The 24,878-nt window shown below is 38.1% G+C and overlaps 1 protein-coding gene across 1 annotated transcript in view; it reads right to left on the bottom strand.

Annotated features, from left to right (window-relative positions):
* Positions 1 to 24,878, bottom strand: part of celf5a (cugbp, Elav-like family member 5a) — a 198,668-nt gene that overhangs the window by 161,033 nt on the left and 12,757 nt on the right. Inside the window, 1 exon segment of the mRNA XM_077716454.1 lies at positions 21,623 to 21,705. Coding sequence (XP_077572580.1) covers positions 21,623 to 21,705 — 83 coding nt within the window.

Raw genomic sequence — 24,878 nt, forward strand, 5'->3', positions numbered from 1 at the left:
TCTCTCCATATTGATTTTCCCCGAAGCATCTCCAAGGGGGCTGTGACCAAGTAATAGTATCATTTTTTACAGGACATTGTGGAATTTATGACTGTCTGGCATCTCCATTTTGGCTTTTCCGGGGCCTTGCTTCTTTCATAAAACTACCTTCTTCCTCTTTCATAGCTTACCGGTCCATTTTCCACTACTCAATAGTGCTGTTGCTTTCATAGGCAACACAATGACAGTAATGCACTTTTCCTTTTCATCCCTAAGCAACGGACGCATTATCAATGTCTGATAGAATATGAATGGTCTTGTTCTACTTCACTTTGGCAAAAAACAAGGTATCGGAAGAGGTATTCTGGAAAATTCGGTATGCTAAGTTAAGAAATCGATCTTGTTTTAGCTGCAAAGAACACACTACAGTGTTCCCTCGGTTATCACGGTTAATGGGGACCGGGACCACCCGCGATAAGTGAATTTCCGCGAAGTAGGGATTCCCCTTCAAAAATGCTTAATTTGAATTTAATTCAAAAAAATATTTTTTTTTGAATTTAATTCAAAAAAATATATATATATTTTTGAATTTAATTTAAAAAAATATTTTTTTTTATTACATTTTTTTAAATTTTTTAAAATTATTTTTACCCCCCAGTATACAGTACACCATATAGAATACGGGTAGAGAGAGTGAAATTCATGTTATAACAAAAAAAAAGTAAAATATGTTATTTCAATGTAATATTTGTATTTTTTTTCCCTAAAAAATCCGCAAAGTTCTGAGCCCGCGGTAGCTGAACCGCGAAGTAGCGAGGGAACACTGTATTCATTCCGTAAGCTCTGTGTGGGTGTGGAAACTGCCAGCCCGCCTTGTCGAGCCATGAACAAGAACAAGCCCTCCACAGGATGATAAAGCTTAATGTATGCTTGGTCAGACTCTTGCGCTAAAGCAATGTTTGATGCTGACAATGCAGGATGTCTTAAAGATGAGCAATAACCAACTGTAGACTTTATGTCAATGGGCACTGAGTAATGGGAAATATAATTTGAGGCCTGTTTTACCTTCTAACACATTTGTACGATTGTGGCAATATAGATGTAATAAACCTTGGAGAAATGGCATTAGTCTTTTTAGGTGATTTGATCCATTCATAGAAATGCAGATGTAAAGCAGTAAGCTGGCGTTATGTGACCAAGTCTATCAGTTAAGTAGATTTCAATTGCGATTTTAGAGTGGGAAGGTTCTGATGTTCTAGAATCGAGGTTGGAAACAATTTTATTGATGCACAACCAACAGCAGATGGCGGTGTTGTAGCATTTTATTATTATTTTAGAATGTTAATTCGATTTCAATATATTTCATTCAAATTTAACTATACGACAAACCTAAATATCTTATTATTAAATATGTTCAATTTGATTATTTGGGCATTAGTCATGAAATTATCCAAATTTATGGTGTTTATTTCTGTGAAGAATTGCAATGAAAAACTACACACTGTATTACAGTCAACAAAATTTCATCTCTATCCAAGAGGAAAAAAACAAATAAAGCCAAAATGACAACTCACTGGTGTTTAATAACCACCAAGTGTTTTGGGGTTATTTTAGTTACAGATTTGCCTGACCTAAATTTATCTAAAAGGTCTTTTTTTGCCAACAAAAGGTATCAACACAAGCTCATTTCTTGCATGGTCTAATCTTTGACATAAGGTACAACTTAGCTAAAGAATACTGGCATTTATGGAGCGGAAAGTTTCCACGGAAAGCAACTGGCTGTACAGAACACGGGGGTCTGTGTGTCAGCGGCACAGCGTGACCGAAAAGGACAGCGCTGTCTCTTCATATCAGGACACAATGCGCCCTAATACAGGCTCTTCCATGTGAGAGAATAGGAAGAGTAGAACAAAATTTAAATATATGGGCCAGTTTGGCTAGTCGTAAAAAGAAAAAAATGAAAAGCAGAATACTCTAAATGCAACCATGTCTGTTTTTCTCAAAGTTCCATTCATGCAAATGCATTTCTGCATTCATTTTTTCAACTCTACACAAATGACATGCTTATGTTTTAGCCTAGATATTTTCATAATCATATACTTTCCATTTGTAGGCCAATAATAGTGAAATAGAACTTTTTATACTGCTTGAGTCGCTGATGGACAGAGCAGCTATACTTATTGTAAAAGACTCATTCATAATCACTTGGAGCTTAGCCTCACTCTTTCCTCCTTCACTCTTCTTTTTCCTGATAGCCTAAAATTAGACACACTATCCCTGACTGACACACACACACACAGTGCACATCCACTATCACACAACTATTTTTAGAGCATTACCCTAACAGTGACCTATTTGTTTGGCTTCTGAGTGCAGTAGCACTCAAAATGGACAAAACCACCAGGAAATATCCAAGAAACACACTATGACCTGTCCTCACAGATCATAATATTAGCAATTTTCTGGATAATTGGAAAGGAATCCTAATGACAACATGGAGAAGTGTTTGAAAAGTTTGCATAAGAGTGGAAGCTATTATGATTCCCATACAAAAATAACTATAATGGGTTTAATTTTAATACTTGCTGATGGTGTTAAGATAAACTGATTTAATTTAATAACTGATAAGATCCAAATGCAGTGGCTAGTAAATCAAATCATATCAAAATCATTATTTATTTATATTGTTAATTGGCTCTGAAAGACAATCCAATCAAACTGAAGCAGACTGCAACAATGTTAAATATACAGAGAACTGACAATAATGAAAAAAACTATTCTATTCATTGCACATTTCCTCCCTAAAATTTTATGATAGAATTGTGAAAACACAATAAAATTCTCTACTCTTGAGCTATGTTTCAGAAGAAAAATGTCTTTTTCTTATCTTAAAAAATATGTAGTTCTACCATACTGACACCCACATGCTACATCACTATGTACCACCAGCTATATGCTTAACATAACCGTCTTCCATGTCCTGAATAATAAAAAAAAAACATGGACATTCCAGAACAAGCCACTGACACAGAATCCCACTAATGTGCAGCTGTAACTTTCAGCAAATCTAAAACTAAGGCATCCTGTGTGGCAAGTGAGCAAGTGTTTGTAGGCTACGCTCTGGCTCCAGGGAAGCCGCGGGCGTTCCAGCACCCATTGTCCCAAGAGACGCGCCACCACTACCACCACCATTGCTGACAGAGGCGAAAAAATGGCTTAGAAGAGAGTGATGGAACAACATAGAAAGGAATTTGGGGGAGAAAATAGGACTATGCCATCACCAATAGCCTATCCCTTGCCATTAAAAGTCCCATGAGGAGGTTTTGCATGATGTTTTATCATCATAATAATCATTAAGCAACCTTAAAATCACATCTGTTGACACATGAGTATGTTAGAGCCAAAACCCATGAGGTAATCTCAAGCAAGGCAATACATAAATCAAAAAAGGTATGCATTTTGCTGAGCTAAAATTACAGGTCAGAAAAGCAATTACTCTTTTCTGCGGCTGTCAAACTATATAATAAATGTGTTTGGAGACAAAAGACGGCAAAACGGGGTGGACTGGATGGTTGTCATCATGCGTACTAGAATTGGCCCCAAGGTGATGAGAATTGTTTTACCTTGCCAAAAAAAAAATGAAAATGTATTTCTTTAGCGTGCATTTTTCATCCCGTGGGGTTGCCAGTACTAAATCGTGGGGCCAATTCTCTTCTGTTGCATATTTTCTCTCTTTTACATGTCACTACCACACAAGTTCAGTTGTCTAATCAGTGCACAAATGCATACAGTGCAACCTGTTAGTACAGTGGTGTCAAACATACGGCCAGCGGGCCGGATCCGGCCCGTTTGGTGGTTTGGTACGGCCCGGGGAAGAAAGCTGGATTGTATAAAAAAAATATGAATTTTCTTTAAAATTTGTTGTTCTTGTATTATCCTATAGGGGGCGCAATGTTTTAGTACGTGCAGACAACTTGAATTTACATTTATTTATGTTTTATGTTATTCTCTTGTTCATAATATATTGTTCATAATTTAAAGAAAAATTCTGTTAATAAACATTTTGTTAATTTACTCATTCTTTGCAGTAATTATTAGTATTAGTGACTAATACAAAGGAAAAAAAGTGGGCTTATTGTTAGTTCTATGTAATTTTGCAATGAGTTTACTGGTCCGGCCCGCTTGATCTCAAATCAGCTGTTTCAAATTCCCCGTAATACTATCTTAGAGTGATTCAAAATCAGGAGTTTTGTCCACATTTATTGGTATATCTATTCCTCAAACCATTCATTACAACTTCATGGTCATTGCACCTCCACTGTAAAAGAAATAGCTACTGGCTGTTTCAGCACCAGGGACAGTGGCAATGACAGCAAGGCTAACACGAAGAGTAGAATTTGTTTTTGTTAAACCGCCAGACTGAAGTGAATGAGGCATAAAATCACAAACGATCACATTTTCAGAGTTAGGGGTTTTACGGATATTTGAGCAAGAAGCTTAAGAAGCAACATCTTATTTGCAAACTTAAGCAAAGCAACAAACAAATTAAAATAGCACGCTGCAAAGGCACGTACGCGCCTGTGTTTGCAACTCCAGTTAAAGCCTCCATCTGTCGAGATGTATTCCCGAGGTGCTCCTAGAAACTGTGAACGCCCACACATACAGAACGCTCTGCCAGGAGAACAAAGACAAACATTTCAGAACCCCCATGCACCTCTCGCACCACGGCGCACGGAAGAAGAAATAAAGCTAGCTAAATATACGGCCTTGACGTGGGAGAGCGTGGGCTGGCGAGAAGCTCAAGACATGCCACTTCGCTGTGCTAAGACAGCCCCACAATTCATCATGTTACCCCGCATTTTAAAAGGTTTGCCCGTATCTCCCAAAAACAACTAGCCCGCTTTTGTACCTTGTCAAGGAATCTGACAAAATATATTGATTTCATCCATTTTTAAAGTGAAAGACAACAGAAAGATTTTTAATGGAATCTGGAGGTGAAAATGGAAAACATAGTGGACATTTCCGCAGCCAGATACAGAAATGTGCCAAAAACTGGGGTTTTGGGTAGAAAATTGGGGCAAATCAGGTGATTTGCTGCTAACTACTTTCAACTAGCGAGACTAGATAATGGTAAGGTAACCTAGAAGTCTACAATTTCAAATAAATGGCACTCAGATGTAGGACAGCGGCCATTAAAGAGCCGAATCAAAGTCCTTTATATAGACAAAGTATGAATACTGGCTACAGCTGAGTGTCCTATTTAGCAATACTGTATAAAATAGCATATTTTCACGACTATAAGGCGCACCACATTATAAGGTGCACCCTCAATGAATGACATTTTTTCCATATATAAGGCGCACTGTATTATAAGGCGCACTGTATTATAAGGCGCACTGTATTATAAGGCGCACTGTATTATAAGGCGCACTGTATTATAAGGCGCACTGTATTATAAGGCGCACTGTATTATAAGGCGCACTGTATTATAAGGCGCACTGTATTATAAGGCGCACTGTATTATAAGGCGCCCTGTCTATTTTGGAGAAAATTTAAGACTTTTAAGTGCGCCTTATAGTCGTGAAAATACGATACAAGTAAAATGACAAAAATGCCTTAGCAGGAGCAAAACAAAATAAAATTTGAGTTCTTCAACCATTACTCCAATGTCTATTTTCCATGACAAACAATGGCAATAATCTACCAAAAAGGGAAGAAGAAAATCCAATACAATAATACCATCATCCCTTGGTACATTCCTATTTTTAGTGGACATGAAAAGCCAAGAGGGGACACATTAGATTCCACTCGAGGGGCAAAAGCCATTTCTTCACTTTCTCAACAGGAAAGACAAGCCGCCTTCATCCTGTAACCCGTGGCATCGGAAATAACGCTTCCACTGTGTTCTGCGGTCAAACAAAGACATTTCATTGGAGGCGAGGATCTTTAATTTGATCTGAAGTGACGGACAATAGGGCCCCCGAGGTGCAACTCTGCGGTCTTAAAAGACCAGACACACACGGGGTCCACTTACCCTCCTCCCCAGTTACTGTACAAGGATAATATTATAGATTGGTCATTTACGTCACTGCCAAAGTATTCTTAAGAATAATGAATGATTGTATGTACAAAGTATTCATTGCCAGTTAATGTTCTATGCATTCAAGGCACGAAGCAAAATGTTTAACATTGTTAATGGTTTTTGCAAGTAGGCTTCCTACTGAAATTTTAAGTGCGGCTATTGATATCGGATAAGTATGCATGTGTTTGCTGTCTAACTTTAGTGTTTCAGATTATTGCAATGATATCTGGTTTAAATACACAATTCTTTTCAACATTAGATTTCTTTTGTGCCATGTATATAAATTGCTTTTAAACTGCAAAATGCTAATACTTTATATTAGTATAATTCAGGCTTAATTGGTAAGTGGTTTTAAATTTTACCTCAGAAATAAATTTTTAAACAGGTTTTCAAAAGCACATTTTTTGTCCTCATTTATCCTGATGATAAAAAAAATGAAGGTAAAAAAATGTGTTTAATGTTTGCATATTCATGAAAAAATTTGTTGGAAGGGAACTTTTAACAAAAAAAACTTTTTTTGTCATTTTTAAAAGTTAAAATGCTTTTTTAAGGCTTCAAAGTACAAAATGAAAAAAAATACATATAATATAAAAATATATATAATACAAATATTTTTTTAAAACCCACAATTTTCTCATACGCAGCTGGGTATGATGACAATTCGGCTTTTGTCGAGTCAATGATGATGACAAAGCCTATGTCCTGATTATGCTATGTTAAAAAAAACAAGTTGCTATGTAGATATTTATAATGTAGAAAGCTGTCAACTGCAATTGGCTGGCCACCAATTCAGGATGCCCCCCGCCTGGTGTCTGCGGTTAGCTAGGATAGCCTCCAGCAACCCCTACGGTCCAGATAATGAATGAAAAAAAAAAGAAATCCGTCACTCATATTCCGTTCTCTCATGGGTCGATGGCTTTAGGGGCCCAAAAAAATCTCTATGGACACAGTCTGACTTATCATTATTCTCTCAAAGTAACGGGTATTTCGGTCTTATAGTGGAATTAATGCCTTTTTGATATTTTTAATTGACTGACCAAAATGTGATGAAGAAATATGACACTATGATAATTCATGAGGTTGTCCTTCTATTTGCCTGTATGAAAACATAAGTGTGTTTTGGGCATAACTGGCATAATACATCAAGCTAAAACATCATTACATTGCATACAAATCAAAAATAATAATATATGCATGTTCTATCATTGTTGAGGGGAAAGCATTGGGGTAAAAGGGGGGTGGTCTTTTATTTGCTCATTGTTCCGTTTGCAATTCACATGGTGACACTAAGCGATCCAATCCAGCGCGCTGTCAGAGCAAATGCATTAGTTGAACCCAAACGCCGGCACTTAGGATGTCAAGCATACATGCGGCACACATCATCTGTTTCACAACAGTGTGATGGATTCAAATGGAGACGAAGAATGCCGCCTGTCTGTCTTGGAAATTGCACAAACAACCTAGTCCATGGGTGGTAGTGAAATGCACATGCAAGATTAAAAGAAAAAGAAAAAAAAAAGCAATCGGGAAAGCTAAGGAATCAGATCTCGTTGACAGATGGAACAATACACGATAACAAAAATTCTATTAAAATGTCTAAATTGGATGTTTTTTTTGTCAAAGCCTTAGGGCAAGTAAGGCGGAATACACCCACGGCTTTGTTGTTAGTCATAATGTGGACGTTGTCACATCAAACGCAGGAACCCGTTAGGTACTATGTAGATATTGTTAATAAAAATTTAGCCAGACGTTTGTCCCCCCCCATGGGACTTGTCTTTTTATTTGGACATATACAAAGAGATAGGCCATCTTCAAAGACCCTCCGTATCGACCACGTCACTCCAACTCTCCTGCAGGCGTCCTATTAGAAAGGATTTGTCTTACAAGCACTGAGTGCCTCTCTGCACTGAAATAACACAACTAGGAATTTGGAAGGCTAAAGAAGTAGGTTGTAAGGGGGGCTGAGAAAGGGGGGTTTCTTCCAATTGTGTTTTGCTGCGGTAGCTTAGCTTACTACCGAGTGATTTCTGGTGAAATGTGCTGACCTGCTTGTGCGCCAAGTCTTATCTGACATGGCGAGATATCACTCTGTCTGACGGATCTACACGCAAGCGTCACGCAATATGTCATTGCCCCTGTTTATTGCCTGTTTGCAGCATGCACCGTCCCAGTTCAAACAAAGCATCAAATCAGCAAATCTTGCGGGACTTCACCTCAGTGTGTCATACCTTATTTTCAACAAAGGCCATAGCTCAGTTATGGCTAGTCTTTAGACGGGGGAGGTTTGGCTATGTGAAGATTAAATGTATAATTATCTTAAAGTATTGAAAAATGAAAGGAAAGAAAGAAATATTAAGTATATATATCAAAGTTCATGGAAAGTAGTGACAACTTAAATGTAAGTAATGTTTAAGTTGCTATTTTTTCCAATGTATTTTAACAGCAATTTCTAATGCTGTGATTTTGACAAAAATTGCTTTTTCGTGTATAATTCTATATTTGTTTGTTTTATCTTAAGTATAGAAAACATAATGAAATTCAAATAATATAAAAAATAGATCAAAAGTAGCCATTGTTGCCAAGAAAGAAAGAAAAAAAACAAGGAAGCGCCATTAAAAGTATGCATTTAAGCAAATCCAGGACCAGTTTTCAAAGTTTAGCCTATGTTAACCTTAGCATTTCCATTCTGAGCCTTCACTTCTACTATAGAGGATACAATAAGTTCCATTTCCAAGCAAATGCCAGTTTTGTAAGAATATCTTCAATAAGGCACACAGTTGGAAAGGACAGTGACACTGACAAGGGAAGAAACAAGTGTGCAAGAGAAAAAAAAAAGAAAAAAAGCTTTTATTTTCTCTTCTTTTGCACCAATATCAAATCAGCGTAACTATAGCTGGGCAGCGTATACCCAAGGGTTGCACACTGCACATGGACACTATCATAAATCTGACATTACCAGATTCTGGTCATTCAGCAAACTCGGCCTAAGTGCTTTTAGATGTGTCAGAGGACATGACAGACTTCCACTGGCCCACTGATGACTTCCTATTCATCTTAGCTAAAGTCAGCTAATGGCCCCCAGTAGAGCTTGAAACTGCCAACAATCATGGTTTTGTTTATACACAACATTTTTCACAACCACGCGCCATGCATCCTTAAGGCCCAACAAATGTGTAAAGTGAATCTCCTAGTACTATGCAACCCCAAAACCATTATTGTTTCCTCCCACCATGTCTTTTTTCAAGTATACCTGCTCATGGCTACTTGCAATGTCAGAACATGCTATACAAGCAATACAGAGTCCACTTATCAGACCTTTTTTTTTGCTTTACAGACCTCTCCACTCGTTACTTGCATGTCCACAGGGTACCTTTAAGCCTGTCAAATGGTCAGACCGGTGAAGATTTGGAGAAGGACTTGGCAGGATAAAAAGAGGTTGTTAGTGCAGGAGGCCAGACCGACCAGACTTGGAAAATGGCCACTGAAGTGTACACTTTCAGGAATACATCAATAAAAGCATGGCCGTGCAATCTGAGTCACTCTAATTAATCTTGTATACACTTGAAAGTCAATATTTTGTAAGATGAGATGAACAAGAGTTGTTTTTTTTTGATGGGTTTCTTAATCATGTATTGAGAAAACAATAGTCTGGTATAAAAATCATATTTCCTCATGTCATTTTAAAGTGGGAAATACTACGCCAATCCTGGACCCTGAACTAGCCCTTGTCAAATTATTGAGCAATTTTACAGGATTTACTACAATAGATTTACAAGATTTATAGTGGGAGAGGGTATTGTAGCCTGGAACTATAATATGGAAATAAAAAAAATGTCATTTGTACTTGGGTTGACAAAAGTATTACAATATTTAAGACATGCTTGTTTCACGCTGCCATGTAAATACTACAAAACTAGGCCAATGAATAACTGACGGCTTGAAAAAGGAAACAAGGAGTGTTAAACGTCGGAAAGCAAACGTAGCAAAACAAATTCAAACAAACACCTTAAAAATCGAAATAAGATTTGAAAATTCTGCCTGTGGAAATAAGAAAAATATACAAAAGTACAATACAAGTCTACGGTAACTAACCACACCCCTTTAATCAGAAGTATTAGCATATCTTTGGCTATTAAGGATTACAGATAAATCCTGGAAAATAACAGCAAAAAGTATTACATAACAGGGTCTATTGTTTATAATTAAAAAGTGCATTAGTATAATAAAAGGTCTGCTTTATTTACCATTTAATACAGCAAAGGGAATTGTGCCCTGTAAGAAGTATGCCTTCATATACTATTGACAAAATAGGATATGTAGTTTTTTTATACAAAAAGAAGAGAAAAAAAACATAATCCAGGACGTGCAGAGAGGAAAACCGCATGATTGCTTTGCTACTCAAATCTTTTGTTCCTTTTGATTCTCTCTGTTTGATTTTAATCTTTTTTTTTTAACAGACAGCCTCCGAATTCATTCGGCACCACACTGTCAACATAATGATTACCTCTGGGAAAACCTTTGGACTTCACCGTGGGATGCTACGAAAGACAGGACGCAGCTGTGCCACTTTTCAACTGATTCATATTGAAGAGGTTCAGGGAGGGGGGGGAGAAAAAAACAGTCCCGATGAAGCGGCAAAGCCGCCGCCCATCAATACATTCCTACTCTCCATTTCCCTCTGTCTCCATTTCATTTTTTAATCTTCACAACTCACTGATTCAAATGTATTTCATCTATTTTTCCCTATCTGCTTCAACATATCCCTTCTCCTATCCTCCTTTTCTCTAAACCACAGCTTCTCTTTCTTTTCATCCAAGCTAACATCCTGTTTGAGGACGGCCAATAATAATGCAACAGGGCAACGTGACCTAAAACCAAATCTCAGCTTTAAAAATGTTTTTTGCATATCTGAATATATGAATTTCACCTGTATTTTCAGGTTATATCTATTTTTTTGATGAATAATATCAAGCTTTCATAACTGAAAATGAGATTTTAAATCATATCTAATAATAACCGTGATCGGACGTTTGGTCGCGGGCCTTTTAATCGCCGGTCTTTTGGTCGCCGGACTTTTGGTCGCCGGTCTTTTTGGTCCCTTTTGGTCGCAGGTCAAATGTACTTAGATATTAAACAGTACTTGGATATTAAACAGGACTTGGATACTAAACTATCTCTCTTAGATATTAAACTCTCTCTCATGAATATAATTTTGAGAGCTGGTTTCAACAGTAAACTCTCAAAAAGACCGGCGACCAAAATGGACCAAAACACCGGAGACCAAATGTCCGAGCACCATAATAACAATACAAATTCCTACTCAGTAGCTATCAGTTAAGTAACAAGATATCGCACGAATAATGCCTCTCTGGCAACAATATAAAAATACAATTTAAAAAAATAATGCAATACCCTCCCTATATATAGGCATAATTCTGATAAGTTGTCCCCTGTTGTGTGTACTATGCAGTAGTCCAATAAGCATCACACCATAACATAAGGTTGAAAAATGCCAGCTCTGTGTGTGTGTAATGTCAACCCGCTCCCAACTCGAATGTTGTTTTAATCTGAATTATTGACAGCAGTTTTTCAATGCAGCAAAGACGAAAATAGTTTGAAGGCCCAAGGCTATAACTGTTGGTTTAAGACTTGCTTTCCGTTCTCCTATTAAATAGCTCTAAGGCCATGTCTATACAAACACTGGCATTTTTAAAAATCATTTTTTTCTATATGCTGCGCCCTTTTCAACCCTTTAAACTTTTCCTGGTTTTAACTTTTGTTCCTTCAAGATGAGGTCCCGTCCCACCAATGTAGAAGATTTCTACTCTCAAATAATCACTTATTTACCCTATTTTTCAAGGACTGATTTTGGCCATTTTGTTTCTATATATTTTGATCATTTTCTTTGATTTCTCCTTGTTGAAGGGATGCTAATTTTCTGTCAGTGGTTTGTCATTACACTACATTCCCACACATGCGTCAGTTTCTAATGGTAACACTTAGTTTTCTAAATTACTCTATGTCAAGGCTTTATATTGATGAGCACGTCTGTTGCTCTGGCAGAGTCTAACGACGCTAAAGAGAACACTCCAGATTTGGTGTCAGCACAGTTGGATATATATGCTGTTCCTCAATTAATTTTTGATAATATTAGTTTTTTGTCAACAACAAATTAATCATTCCTCCAACTTTACATTAAAACACGCTAAATAGTTTGTTTATAACAGAAAATGGGGGCATATTGTGTGTGCTATTTGTAGTATATTTCAAAAACAAACTTTTCGTGACCAGACGTTTGGTCGCCGGACTTTTGGTCGCCAGTCTTTTGGTCCCTTTTGGTCGCCGGTCAAATGTACTTAGATATTAAACAGGACTTGGATATTAAACTCTCTCTCTCTTAGATATTAAACTCTTTCTCTCTCATATATATAAAATATAATATAATTTTGAGAGCTGGTTTAAACAGTAAACTCTCTATCAGCATTTGACCAGCGGCCAAAAGACCGGCGACCAAAAGACCGCCGACCAAACGTCCGAGCACCAAACATTTATCATTTTGCTAGGGTGGATCTTGGTAAACTTCAAACATGCCTGCACATGAAAAATTTTGATTTACATGTCTTGATGCTCCCTAATTATCCTGCCAGGGTTAGGTTCAAGTTAAGTAGTTTGGGTTTGTTCTGGATTAAAGGCCAATATAGTAAAAGGACATGTCAGAAATGTTTTGTTTTGTTTTTTTTGTAAATGTGTGGAAAAGAACTTTGAGAGTCCCTATCGGTAAATGTCGACTCTGCATGATACGCCCATTGCGAGCTCAGCTGAAGCAGCAAAACCCAGTGTCCCGGACTCGTGCGACGCGGACGACAGAAGCCTTCACTGCGAGGAACGGCCCCGACACTGACTCCCTGAGAGAGCGCTGCTGACAGCCCTCCTCGGCAATGATAATACCCACTTCCACATGAACAAGCCCATCAGTAGCGCTCCCCATGCACTTGTATTTCGTGTCATATCCCCCGGGGACCCTCAAACACACACATTGTCCCTCTCCTCTGCCCTATGCCTCATGCTGCTTTGCTTATCCGGGCTGCTGAAAAAGGGATGGAACTTGAAGATTGGAGGCTTTTCCTCGGGCTCTTGTCACGGACGCCTCCTGTCAGTGGAAATGCCACACAACCCCGCCATGTGTACTGTATTTCATTAGTCCTGATTTTTGCTGACAATCACTAGCTGTCGTGCTGTGCAAACCCTTAACACTTGCACACTTATACACACACACACACACACACACACACACCTTACACCCTCGACACTAGCCCCACAAGAGGCACCCGCATCTGCCTTACAAATGAGCCCCCTCTGGTTTCACAGTAAGTGTGCCATTTCAGTCAAGCTCAGATAGACGAGGCATGCTGCGCTTGCGGCTCTTCTGTTTTGGCTCTGAAGGTATATGACTTCAAGCTGTCAACATGACCAAACACCCCCCCGCCCCCTTTTTCTATCTCACAAGGTCGGATGTCATTACTGATTAGTCAGATTACATGATACATGATTGTAAGGGTACATGTTTCCTTCATTATTGTGTGAAGTTGCTTGTTCCCAAGTTGCGCTTGCCTGACAGCTAATCTGCTGGCTTGTCTGTTTGTGTACCGTATTTTCACGACTATAAGGCGCACTTAAAAGTCTTAAATTTTCTCCAAGTGACAGTGCGCCTTATAATCCAGTGCACCTTATATATGGAAAAAACAGAAAACCAAAAACGAAAAACCACCACTGTCGGATATTAAAACAACACAAATGCCTGAACTGAAACAATACTGTTAAATATATCAGATCAGCCATCTTAGTTTACAAAATCTTCCATCATATAGCTCCTCCCTCACTGCAAGATTTTATACAAAAAAAATCCAAAACATCAACAATGGCTGGCTCTAGAGGTGACTGTGTAGTGAGTACTTCATACCTGGAAGTCAATAGCAATTACCGTATTTTCACGACTATAAGGCGCACTTAAAAGTCGTAAATTTTCTCCAAAATAGACAGTGCGCCTTATAATACAGTGCGCCTTATATATGGAAAAAAATGTCATTCATTGAGGGTGCGCCTTATAATGCGGTGCGCCTTATAGTCGTGAAAATACGGCATGTTTTTCAAGGCTAATCATTTCTCTTTCCCTCCGCACACAAAGACACACTTTGCCAAGAAAAGCACACACACACACACACTGCCGTTTAGGCCAAGACTTTATCAAACATGTCCCCAATTCTCCACATTCCCTTTTTTTCCCTCGTGCCCCTGGGCAGTGGCATACCTGTCCAATGCAGGGACCGAGTGATGGATCAACCCACCTGCTGTGAAACCTGGATTCATCCAGTTTAACCTTCACATCGACTAATCTGACCTGCAATCCTACAAGTAACAGGTGCAACTCTAAAAAGCTCACACCCCTTACACAAGTTCCACTCTCTAACCCAGATCGCTGGTGGTATCACATGATTGGAATCTCGTAGACAGATGGGCGAGCGGTCTCCAGCCACAACCAGAAATAGGTTAAATGGGCTAAAAATACGCCAAAACATTAATAATTCAGCTCTTTTGCTAACCTGTATCTCAGAAAAAATAGCACACTTCTCACTATGAAGTGGCTTCATGTGTGAAAGGGGGTGTGTAGGGGATTATGTCGACGTTTATAAAAAAAAATGTCTCTCCAAATGTGGGGCATCTTAGTTGAAAGGGGACATATTATGGTAAATTTACTATTCAATTACTTGTATACAAATCGTTGGGTCTCCGGGGTGCTTGCCCACCCTTCATGTGTGAAATTACACAACCAAGAAAATCTTTAGTGAGTTGCGTATTTCTAAGAATGTGTCGGTGCAGAACATTGGAGGTAATTTACATAATAGCACCCCTTAAACTAGTTTTTTTTTTCTTACATGACAAATCAGATGGACTGGTAAAAGATTCAAAGCTACTTTTGAAGCATTGGCCTTTTTGTGCTTAGAAATTTATTGTCTATTTGATAATCATAAAGGGTTAAACCATGCCTTCACGTTTAAAATGTGTTTACTGTATATACAGGTGTTTGGGGTTTCCAGTATTGGGAATATAATACAGTAGAACACATCAAAATTTGCAATAGAAAATGGAATTAAAGAGGTGATTCATGTATTATTTGTGTAATATGTTGCTAGGTAGTTTATGCTCAAAAATAGAAGATAAAATCATTTTTTTTCTCCCTTTCAAACACACTAGGAGGCCCAATCCCCAGAGGGTGCTTCTCTAAATAAGAGCCTATCCTCTTGTGTATGGATGTGTGTTTTGCCACATAAAGGTATAAAAAGTGTATTGGCAAGACAGAGAGAAAATATTGCAACATTGTGTCAACACCAAATGATTGAACATAAAGTACAGTATATCTGATGTAGTCTATTTCTAGCTGCTTCTTTTGCTCCAGGTGGGTGCATTTGTATGTGAATTCATCCATTTTCCAAGGAGCATGGAAGCAGTATGTTACATCAACATGCCATGACAAACTCTACAACGAACATGGACTCGAGCACACATGAGACAGAATAATGGTTATGTTTACACATTGTCAACATTACCACATTGTCATAAGTAACAGGGAATGGCGGAAGTCTAAAAAAAAATGTCTCCCTTGCACATACTGTACTTGAATTTTTTCCGCCTAACTACGTGTCTTTCTAGCTAATAAAATTGGATATAAATGCTAGGTAATGTTACAACAACACAGCCAAACTTTATTTGAAATAAAGTGGAACTTTCAAAGTAGAACAAATATATTCAATTGCGCTAGTTGTCTTTGTGTTTCTCATTTTAAATATTCTTTCAATGCTGTTTTCTAAAAAATACTTTAATGGCCAGACAATAGAGCACATCTGACTATATTTCACACTACCCAAAATAGTATAAGAAAATATTCTATATGTACAACACAACTTACTACCGTATTTTCAGGACTATAAGGTGCACCGGATTATAAGGCGCACCCTTAATGAATGACACTGTTTTTTCCATATATAAAGCACACTGGATTATAAGGTGCCATATCTTTTTTGGAGAAAATTTAAAACTTTAAAGTGCGCCTAATAGTCGTGAAAATAAAGTACTTAGATATTCACAATTATATTTATGACTCCCAAAAAAAAAACCCTTAATTATTTTTAGCTACCATAAGTACACTTCTATGTTGCTAAGGTATTTTGAGCTCAAGAATTTGAGTCTAAACCTCGTGAAACATCACCATAGTGGTTATGAAAAGTGAAAATATTCAAACACTAAAGCTAAGCTTTGTCTTTTTTCCTTTCTATTCCAAATACACACAATACTACTCTTCAAAGGACAAATATTTGAAAGAAAAGGAAAGACCTTGCCTGGTTCCCTTTGCCACAATCATATTAGTGATTAGAAAGACACAAACCCACACACTCTTGCTCCCCAAAGGCTAAATTCTAACGAGTTCTCTCTAAAGCCACAAGGCCTCAACATCCTGTCAGCACCAATTGGCTTCACGCTGACCAGTCCGCTCTATTCCCACCCCCACAGAACACAACACCAACAATCCAAATGTACAACCTCATACAACCTTCACATGGTGTAGCAGTGCATAATTTAGTTGGGTTCTTTTTTTTTTTTCAGCTACTAGGACAACACACGGGTGAGTTTGTCTCACGCACTGGGAAAGCAGATGGACTGCGGTGCGCATGCAAAAGCGAGGGAGCACATTTTTATAGTTTGCGTGTCGAGGAACAGCTTAGCAAGGTCGACTACACACACATTCTATTACGGAAGAGCATGTAGTAAGGGGGGGAAATAACGATGGACAAATAATTGTTTCATGCACTTCAGATTGGGTGCCTTATAGTCTTTCTATTTGAAAAGAGATAACTTTTCATTCTATCAACAATTTGGGGCGTCAATTGGCCCCGTTTTAAGAATGACATACATTATTTAACATAAACAAAATCTCATTCCATGTATGGGGTGCTCGGACTTTTGGTCGCCGGTCTTTTGGTCCTTTTTGGTCGTCAGTCTTATTGTGACAGAGTTTACTATTGAAACCAGCTTTCAAAATTATATTCATGAGAGAGAGAGATTAATATTTAAGTACTGTTGAAAACAGTAGATATTTAGATATCAGACTATCAGGAATATTTTAAACAGTAAACTGTCACCATTTGACCGGCGACCAAAAGTGACCGAAAGAACAGGGACCAAAAGATCGGCGACCAAAAGACCGGCGACCATAGCCTGCTTTTTTGGAAGTACAAAAAGTCCACTCCACAAGATTTTTTATGTTTTTTCCCAGTTAAATGTACTTTTTTTCTCCACTTATAAATCATTTACAGAGTACACCTATCCAACCTTTTTGTACAGAAATACCTTTACATCAACCCAACAATATACACATGCAAGCAGCATATAAAATGTGAAAAGACAAAAATGGAGAAGGCAATTGCAAGGGAGGGAATCTGCTTAGAATGTTGACACTGCAAGAGTCCGTGTGTGTGTGTGTGTGTGTGACTGTGCACGTGTGTGTCGAGGCATAATCCTTTCCCTGCTCTCATTGGGGTGTTAATGCGGGTGCTGGTTCCCATTTCCATAAAGCTGCCTCCTACATCACTGCACCCGTCTCACACTTACAACCCCACACACCCAGGTCAAGAGCAACCCTGCTTATACTATATGGAACCAAACCGTTAAACGTGACGCTCAGGGAAATGTTATATCCAGCCTGATGTCGCACAGGCATGCTGCAGCGAGATTACGTCGGTGTTGGATCGCCTGGATTTGCGGGAGTGGTGCTGAGGGAAAGTAAGGGGATGTGTGGGTGAGATAAGCCTCATTTTTACCAAGCGCTCTACCCTCTGATGTTACTATGTAAAAAAAAAAAGAATGATGTTCTACTATTTCTGTGCCATGTAATCCATCAACGAGTGGTACTACTCTCTCTGAACATTAACAACATTAACAACATCAACATAAAAGTCATGTTCAATCACTAATCCAAGCCATTCTACATATTTAAAATGGTAGGATAGGTCACAAACCTTCCTCATCAAAGATTACGCAGACAGTTAACCAGATGAAGAGCTTTGAAGACTACCCAAAGTCCTTTTTAAAGGGTCTTGGAGCCATGAGTAAGGCAATGAATGCAGTGTAATCGGTGGAAAAGAATCTGTACACACCTGGTCATGGCTGATGTGCCTCTAAACCAGGGGTCGGGAACCTTTTTTGACGGAGAGAGCCATAAACAATTCATATTTCCAAACATTATTCCTTGAGAGGCATACTCAGAATTTAAAAGTAAAAATACATGAAAATGTGAGCATTTATTATTCATTTCACCACTTTTAAAGTAAAAAAAAGTCTGAATTCTTTTGAGAACATTATTTCACTGTTGCTAATCAATGAGGGTACGCATACAGAAGAGTCTAATGAAGAAAATATGATTTAAAAAGACGAAAAGCCATATATACCCATCAAAAGAGCCACATATGGCTCCTGAGCCATAGGTTCCCTACCCCTGCTTTAAACCAAAGCATTAGAGCGACCAGTTTTTCCTGTAAATTGCCTCATTTAAATGTACCTGACTACTGTTGCTTGTAAAAAGGAACTGGCAGTGTTTTACAGTTATCCGACAAATTCAAATTTTCAGTTAATAGGTTGGGGAGAGTGAAATAGTATTGATTGCTGTGGAAAATAACGAAATTGAACATATCTGGATATAGTATTGTGTTTACACCAGAGAGCAGTCAATATATACCCAAATGCTGGTTGTTTGAATTCATTTTATGTTCATTTGAGCAGGAATTGGAAAATAATGACATACGTATTTTGAAATGATGACACCATCAGTGTTTGTTGTTGCAATGCTACTGTAATTAACTCTGTTAAACTCCCGGGTGTCTTTCTTTGAAAGAGGTACTTGAAACATGTTGTACATATTTAACCTTGGCTAATGAGCTCCATGCTGCTTTCCCAAGTCTATTGACAACAACACAAATTTTCAAAAGAAGCACTATCTCATATTATACAAAACATAAAAAAAGGATTAAAAATGACAACAAGCTGCCATGTTCATGTGTATATATTTTTTTTCTACCACTATCGAGGTCAACATTGTCGCACACCTGGTCAGACGACAGAGCTTAACGTTTTTGGCCGCCAAACTCGGCGTCCCTCTTCCCTGACATTTCAAATGACATCATCACTACATTTCAGTATCCAAACATGGAATCAGAGTGGTAGTTGCCCATCAGCAAAGCGCAGTTAGCCTTCTCCGTATTTCGGATCAAGCCATCAAACCATCTGTGCCTCCTGTTTTCCATATGGAGCGAACTGAGCAGGTAACCAGCAAATATACACGGCATCTGACAAAGAGTCCAAGTGTGAGACATGACTACTTTCCTTGTTAATGTTATGTGGCATGCTGTTTATTGCTATGTCTCACTAATAAGGGTATAACGAGAGTTTGAGATTGGACAAATGACAAATGGTTGTCCACAACTGTTTTTTCCATCATGTCTTTAGACATGAATTAATTGTAAAATCTCATAAGTACGTAATGGTGCTGCATTGAACATGAAGTAGCTTCTGTCCTAGACACTACTACTGCTTCAATAAGTCTAAAAACAGTCATTTGTTTTCTGTATTTTGAGGGGTGCTAGAGACAAACCCAACTAGTCGACCAAGGGTCACCCTTAATTGCAGGACACAACAAGACAGATACTACTTTCATACCTAAGGGCAATTTAAAATGTTCCACCAGCCTATCATATATGTTTTGGTGAGGTCTGGGTTAACCAGAGTACTCAGAGAAAACCCACACAAGCCCAGGGAAGACCATGCAAATACCACACTTTGACGACAAACTTAGGATCGAACCTTCAACCCCAAAACTGTGAAGCTGACACACTAACCAAGTTTTAAAACACCATATATCTTTGGTAAAATAGTATTCAGACTGATATGGCTGAAAACACTTGCTTTTATGCTTTTGCAGTTCATAAAAAATAAAAATTCCAATGAACCAATGACATGATATTTAAAATCCAGACTGCCTTACACCTTTTCGAAATGCTGGTCTTTGCGTGCTTATTTGCAAGTGAAGCCTAAGGGGAGGTAACAGTAGCGCCCGTACGTGAGGCCAACAGCCATCAACGTCTGCTTGTTCCATTTCTATGACACGCTCTAGCTCAGCAAGAGCTTGGGTGAAGGGAGGTGGGAGCTTTTTTGGGGGGGATGGAGCGGAGCGTATATGACCGAGTGAGGTTGAGGGGAAGTCAGCGCGAAAAGTGATGAAGCAGGATGGAAAGGGTACAAGAAAACGGTTTTATTGCTCACTCAAGTGGCAGCTTTCAAGGTGCATGAAGGAGCGTTACGTCCACTCAAAGTGACGTGTGTGTAAGCAACATGCAAAGATATGTTTGAAAACATGGCGACCTAAAAATGTCATCACACTATCATTAAGAATAAAATATTACACCATCCAAAATGTATTATTTAAAACAGCAGGGGGAGCTCGGCAGCACTAGATAGCATATTATAGAGTTATATAGTATGTCAGCACTCTAAGTAAAAATTTAAACATTTCAAAACTGACTAGTGGTGTGTCACCCTAATAAAGTTTTTACAGATATGCAAAAATAAATAATTCAATTTAATGGAAGATATTTTTCCACTCGCAGTATGCGGTGGAGAATACCATTGGCAACTTACCAGTAAAATTCTATTATTATACACAACTATAAATTCTAAATAGCACAATATAAAGGAAAATTATGTTTAGTCAATGTTGTTTTGCTACTAAGTGTTTGTTATTATGTTTATATTGTCAGTACAAAAGAGAGTACAGCACTTTGTAGTGGTGATTGCATTGAAAGTACCATATTTTCACGACTATAAGGCGCATTTAAAAGTCTTAAATTTTCTCCAAAATAGACAGTGCGCCTTATAATACAGTGCGCCTTATAATACAGTGCGCCTTATATATGGAACAAATGTCATTCATTGAGGGTGTGCCTTATAATGCGGTGCGCCTTATAATACAGTGCGCCTTATATATGGAAAAAATGTCATTCATATAGGATGTGCCTTATAATGCGGTGCGCCTTATAGTCGTGAAAATACGGTACCTCATAAATGATATTAAGTTCATATTTAGGAGATTTAATTCACATATCTGTCACAACAGCTATGCAAACTCAAGAGGGGTCAACATGAATATCATAGTTTATCCGAGCTTGGCTGAACACACTTGAAATGTTTTCATAGCTCATTTATGGGGGTGCATTCAAAATGCAGGTCATATTTTGTATGAAAACAATCACAGAATAAGTAAATGCATGACTAATCTTTATAGGGATGAGAAAGCCTATGTCCAATCATGGCATAGATAGAGCAAGACAGTGAAACTGAGCCACGGGAACGTCAAGAACTGCTGATTGAATTGCTTTCCTGTGTTTTTTTTTTTTTTTGTTCCATCATCTCACATATTTTTTTACGAGAAGCAAGATACACGTATAGTGGAGCACTTACCCCTGGCAGTGTTTTCTGTTCATGTAGGGCGTTCTGGGCTTTGATGGCAGACTCCCGGGCGCAGTAGGTGAGGAACGCGCAACCTGTAAAAAAAAAAATAATAATAAATAAATAGATACGCAAGGTGAGGAACAAAAGCGGACACACACAACAAAAGGTTCATACAAAAGCACTCTATGGAGACAGAGAAATTTTTGAAAAAAAATAGAGGTTGTGATGGTTGAATGCCCCGGAGGTTGGTTGAAATTTCTCCACTATACAAGTTGTTAGTCTAACAGTCTTTCTTAAAAAGTGAGTCAGCAAAGAGAGAGATGAGAAGAAAAGTGGACATGTGACTAAGGATAGTCTCTTGAAAGCTAAAAGTAGGAAATATTTTAAATGATATATAGGGCTTAGCTTCTCTAACTATGGTGGAAGATGTGGAAAAGATGTGTTTACTGTCTTATTGGGAAGAAACTGTCAATAAAGTCACATATTTCACACCAATCAGGGATTTAGGCTGTTAGATACAGTACTTGTAACAATTTTATGGAAAAACTGTAGCATTTATAGTTTCTGCAGTGAGTTGGAGGCGAAATATTTGCCTGGTCATGGGGGAAACTCACAGAAAATAATCGATAAGCACTGTCCAAATAGCATAAGTACTATTGGTAAATTATGATCACAATTGCAGTTTAAAAATATAAAAAAAACACTGTTTGCTACAAATAAAAGAGGTAGGGAGTGGATTTTTAAATACCCAAGTCCTATTTATTGTATGCACAAAGGTTAAATAGAGGTATTTTTTTTTTTTTTTTGTGGTTGTTTCGAATTGGTGAAAAAAACAAATCACAACTCTGGTCTAACTTCAGGTTTTACTATCATTATCAGAATTTATATACATATTTATATATAAATGTATACACATGCACACACACAGTTAAATGCATGTACATACATATGATGAAATAGATATAGAAGCAAGGTAGATAAAGAAATTTGGGAAAAAAGTGGAAAAAAGCAATGGGTATGTAATAATTTCAGGCTGTGGAGTGTGTGCATTGGCTAATGGCTGCCGCACTCAGATGCGAGGTGCACACATCCATACAACATCTGTCAGAAAAGAGATGAGGGATGAAGAGAAAGCAGATGGAGTATTGAGGCAATCATTTCCCCCCCCCCCTACTGTCTGAATAAATAGATTTGCTTGTGTTCTATTAATGGGGTTCACGTGGGTCACACATCAAATTTTCTGACACGCCGATGGCGGTTTAGTACATTTTGGATCTCATTTCAACAACATAATGTATTCCCAGCGAATAGTGATGTATTGTTGTTATAGTGTTGACAAACAGATAATATTGTAACAACATGTTCCATCCCAAATTGTACATACAACCTTCTTTGCAGTGACTATCATATGTGAGCTGCCTCAATGGCCATGCATTTAATTTGTTTTCCTTATATAAGGCGCACTGGATTATAAGGCGCACCTTCAATGAAGGACACATTTTAATGTTTTTTTTCCATATGTAAAGTACATTGGATTATAAGGCACACCCTCAATGAATGTCCCATTTTTATTTTTTTCCATTTATAAGGCGAACTGGAGTATAAGGCGCCCTGTCTATTTTGGAGACAATTTCAAACTTTTAAGTGCGCCTTATAGTCGTGAAAATACTAACTACATATTTTGTCTGCTTTTCTCTATACTCAAACTAATGAGATCAACATTGAGGGCTATACTACACATTGTCTTTAATAACATAATTTAAATTTTAAAAAAAACATACTTGGGGTTCTTGGCTTTTTTTGCAATGCACACACAATTAGAATTAGTTTTAAAAATAATTTGGATTTTTTTTTGCTTATATGTACTCCAGTGGTTCAAACTTTAGCCTCGCAGTACTTGGGCCGCAAGACTGATCTCAGGTTGGCCATATGTGACCCACGATCCTTAGTTTTCTAACCCATTTCTTATTCATCTACCTCCTCAATCCCCAATGTGTGTGGGTCATAACCTTTGAGGTGGCGGCCTATAAAACTTAGTGCAGGTGGCCTCCATGGTGTCACTGAAGCCTTAGTTTAATGATTTCCATTGGCTGCCATGCAATTCACTCAATCACTCTCATTGCTACATAACCCTCGCAACTCCCATCAGAACATTTGTTTTCTTCTAACAATATATATTTTCTATTTCCAAGTCTACATTTAGTTGAACGTGATAAAAATGCAATGTTATTCTTGTTTCTGTTGGTTTAACTGACAGCTGTTCCATCTCATAATAAGCGCAAAATGGAATATGTTTTGCAATAAAAATCAAGACATATTTGTCAAAGTTTGAATAAATTAATAACTGCAAACAAATAGGGCGAAACAAACTTCATTTACGCAAGCTTCTACACGCATTTAATGTATGGCTTGATAAGAATTTGCGGGCCACAGGCAAAAAAGTACTTTAACGACTGCATAATTGGGAACCCAAACAGGCGCAAATTGCCAACACTGCGCTGCATACCAATTGTGTGAGAAGAGAAAATGATGAAATAGTTTGAAACCCAACACAAAAAAAATGTCACAGGGACGGGAGCCTGCTGACAAAGCAAAGGAGGGGGGGGGGAAGCCTTCCTATTGTGAAGAGATGATCCTGTGCATCATCTGATAGAAACCTTTAAGCAGCCTTATCTACCACATGAATTTCACCTCCAAAGAGAAAGAAATACCACCTCTGCTTTCTTTTCCAGCTCTCAAATCTCACTTTTCTCATCTTTTTCTAACACACCCCGCCTCCTATTTCCTAATGCTATATTTTCAAGTGTACCTTGTGTGAGTGTGTACTGGGAAATAGGCCGAGTCTCTTCATCTCCACTGTTGAATTGCTGTGTAATTAAAAAGTGAATAAGTGAGGGAGACAGAGTGGGGGGGGGGGGGGATCAGCTGCAGATCGAGTACAGCTTGGTGTCATCGTGCTTTTTTGCATGTGGAATACTGTAGTTATTCCATTTCTTCTGCTTGAATTACATTTAATATTAGACAAAAGAACAGAATTTCTCGACAATTAGGGTCTATGTGACTTGATATTTGGCCAGTGCATTGATGTGTGAAAATGAGCCTAAAGCAAACAATGGCAAGTGACTCTCTTTGTGACTCTTAGCCCAACCAAGGAATGACCTTCCAAAGCAAGTTGCTGAATATGGAATATTGCTCACCCCTAAAATCTGATTAAACATATATTCTTTCACATTATTATGTCACTCCTCAACTGAGAAATAGAGCG

This window comes from Stigmatopora nigra, chromosome 5 (assembly GCF_051989575.1).
Source record: "Stigmatopora nigra isolate UIUO_SnigA chromosome 5, RoL_Snig_1.1, whole genome shotgun sequence".
In the NCBI taxonomy this organism is placed as follows: domain Eukaryota; kingdom Metazoa; phylum Chordata; class Actinopteri; order Syngnathiformes; family Syngnathidae; genus Stigmatopora; species Stigmatopora nigra.